The sequence below is a fragment of the Condylura cristata genome, unplaced genomic scaffold (assembly GCF_000260355.1).
Source record: "Condylura cristata isolate star-nosed mole 26May11 unplaced genomic scaffold, ConCri1.0 scaffold00189, whole genome shotgun sequence".
NCBI lineage: Eukaryota > Metazoa > Chordata > Mammalia > Eulipotyphla > Talpidae > Condylura > Condylura cristata.
Window position 1 is genome coordinate 1 of NW_004567290.1, and position 2,291 is coordinate 2,291.

The following is a 2,291-nucleotide window of genomic DNA, read 5'->3' on the forward strand; positions in this document are numbered from 1 at the left end:
CCCTGGACGCTGTGGCCTCCCAACCTCCCACGGAGCCGCTGGAGTCTCTCCCCCGCCTCTCCTCCCGTGCTGTTGGGGTTCAGTGTCCTGACCCAGCATCCCTGTGGCAGTGTCCCCCTGACGGTTGTTGCGTGGGCACTTGTCCTCATGCTCCTGCCTTCTTCCTTCCCGCCCAGCATGTGGCCCCAAGAAGGCTGGCGCCAGGGTCCAGGCCGCCCGCCAGCAGCCACAGCGGCCCCTGCGGCCCCGGGAGCCCAAGGCACCCAAGGAGATCCCCCCCGAGGCCGTGAACGAGTATGTGGACACCATGGAGGCTCTGCTGGGGCCCCTGTCGGGGGAAGCCCTTGGAGAAAGCCTTGAGCCTGAGAAGGAGCAGCCGGAGGAGCAGGGAAACTACCCTGACCCGGGTCTCCTGAGCTACATTGACAAGCTGTGCTCCCAGCAAGACTTTGTCACCAAGGTGGGCGGCACACGGCGCTGGCTTCCGAAGGTTCAGGGTGTGGCACTCCCAGACACGTGTGGGTTCTGCCCAGGCCCTGGCGGTGAGGTTCTGCCCCCTGCTCCCGAGCGGCCGATCTAGCCAGTGTGCTTGGCGTCCACGCTGGTGGGAGGCGTGTGCGCGTGTGCGCGTCGCGTGTGCGCGTGTGCCCCCAGGTGTGCACGGGTGTCTCCGGGTGTGCTCGGTGTGCGCACGGTGAGCGTGTGCCCGCATGTGTGTGTGCATGGTGTTTCTGTGTGTTTGCGCAACTGTTGACGTGTGTCCCTGTGTGTTGTTTCAGACGTGTGTGCTCCTGTCCTTACCCAGGAATCGTGTGCATGTCCTGTGCACGCGACACGTGTGTGCACGCACGTACCCGCTGCCGTCCACGTGCGTTTGTCCGTGTGCAGAGCCGTGTGCCTGTGCCACGATGGTCTAAAGCACCCTGCCTCGTGCACGCGGGCGGCTGGGCTGTCCTCTCACTGCTCCAGGTCAGCGCTGCTCATCACCGTCCCCCCTTCTGTCCCAGGTGGAGGCGGTCATTCACCCCCGCTTCTTGCAAGATCTGCTCTCCCCCGAGCCAGAGCTGGATCTCTCAGCCCTCGCTGAGGAGCTGGAGCAGGAGGAAGGGCTGACCCTGGCAGAGGTGAGTGGGGCTCAGACACCTAGGGCACCAGGGGACAGGGCCCCCTCAGAGCAGGGACGCGAGAGCCCCAGGACAGGAGCCTTGTGTTCCCCTGTGCTCCCTGCTGCCTGGGAGGCGTGGGCGGGGCTGGCCCATGATGGGGTACAGGTGGCCCTGAGAAGGACCCTTGCGGGATTGCAGTGCGGGGGACACGGGGCTGGGAGAAGTTGCAGAGATGGCGATGCCGCCACCTGGAGATGAGCCCCGGGATCATCCTCCCCTCCTACTGGAGCGCCATGGATCCCCCCTCCCCGCGCCTGTCCCCTCCTGCTCTGCAGACCCAGTCACTGTACCTCTCTCTCCCAGCTGGTGGAGAAGCGCCTCTCGGCTCTGAAGGAGGAGGGCGCCGAGCTGGACGTCCCAAGCCGCGGTGCCCCCGAAGTGGCCTCGAGCGCCCTCAAATCTGATGCGCTTGGCTCCCAGCCAGGGGCCAGTGGTGAAGGGCACCCTGGAGAGCCTGACTGTAAGGCCTCTGGAAGACCAGGCCGAGTGGACGCTGGCCTGTCCAGGCCTGGCACCGCAGCCCTGTCTGCGGGACAGCAAGCGCCCCCTCCGATCCGGGCTGGACGCCCCGCGGGTCCCCCACCGAGTCTGAGACAGGCTTCCTCTCGCTTGGGCAGCGGGCACACCTGCCTTCTGGGGGAGACCTCTGCGCCAGCAGACAGGTCCAGCGAGGACGAGGAGGAGCTCCCCAGTCTGGCCTTCCTTCTGGCCTCTCAGCACAGCCTGCTGCCCTGGGGGCTGGCCCAGAGCCCTGTCCCAGCCTCGAAGGCTAGCTCTGGCGGTCAGAGGGCGCGCCAGGTCCCTCGTCCTCAGAGGAGGGGCCTCAATCCAGCTGCCCCTCGTGCTGCCAAGTCTCGGAAGCGCCCTCTGAGTGTGGGCCCAGCTCCTGTCAACAAGACCGCCCTGGCAGGGTTCGGCCTGGGGCTCTCTGGGAGGCCAGCCTTGCAGCCTGGGCTGCTGGGCCCTTCCCTGGCTCCCAAGAGAAGGTGTGAGCCTCTGGCCCCAGGGAGGAGGAGGAAGCGCCATTGCAGCCAGTAGGCAGCAGCAGGAGGCGCCTTTGGGGTTTCCCCAGCCCCCAGGGCCAGGGGCCCTACCTTTGTCTTGCTGTCCCCAGGGGAGGACCCC

At 66.9% G+C, this 2,291-nt stretch overlaps 1 protein-coding gene across 1 annotated transcript; it reads left to right on the forward strand.

Moving 5' to 3' along the window:
* Positions 1-176: 176 nt before the first annotated feature.
* On the forward strand, positions 177-2,204 carry LOC101627296 (NUT family member 2E-like; the record flags this gene model as incomplete). Its single annotated transcript, XM_004695751.1, has 3 exons — positions 177-460; positions 1,008-1,124; positions 1,470-2,204. Coding segments are annotated over 3 exons (1,136 nt in total), but the record flags the coding sequence as incomplete, so codon positions are not given.
* Between the last annotated feature and the right edge of the window lie 87 nt (positions 2,205-2,291).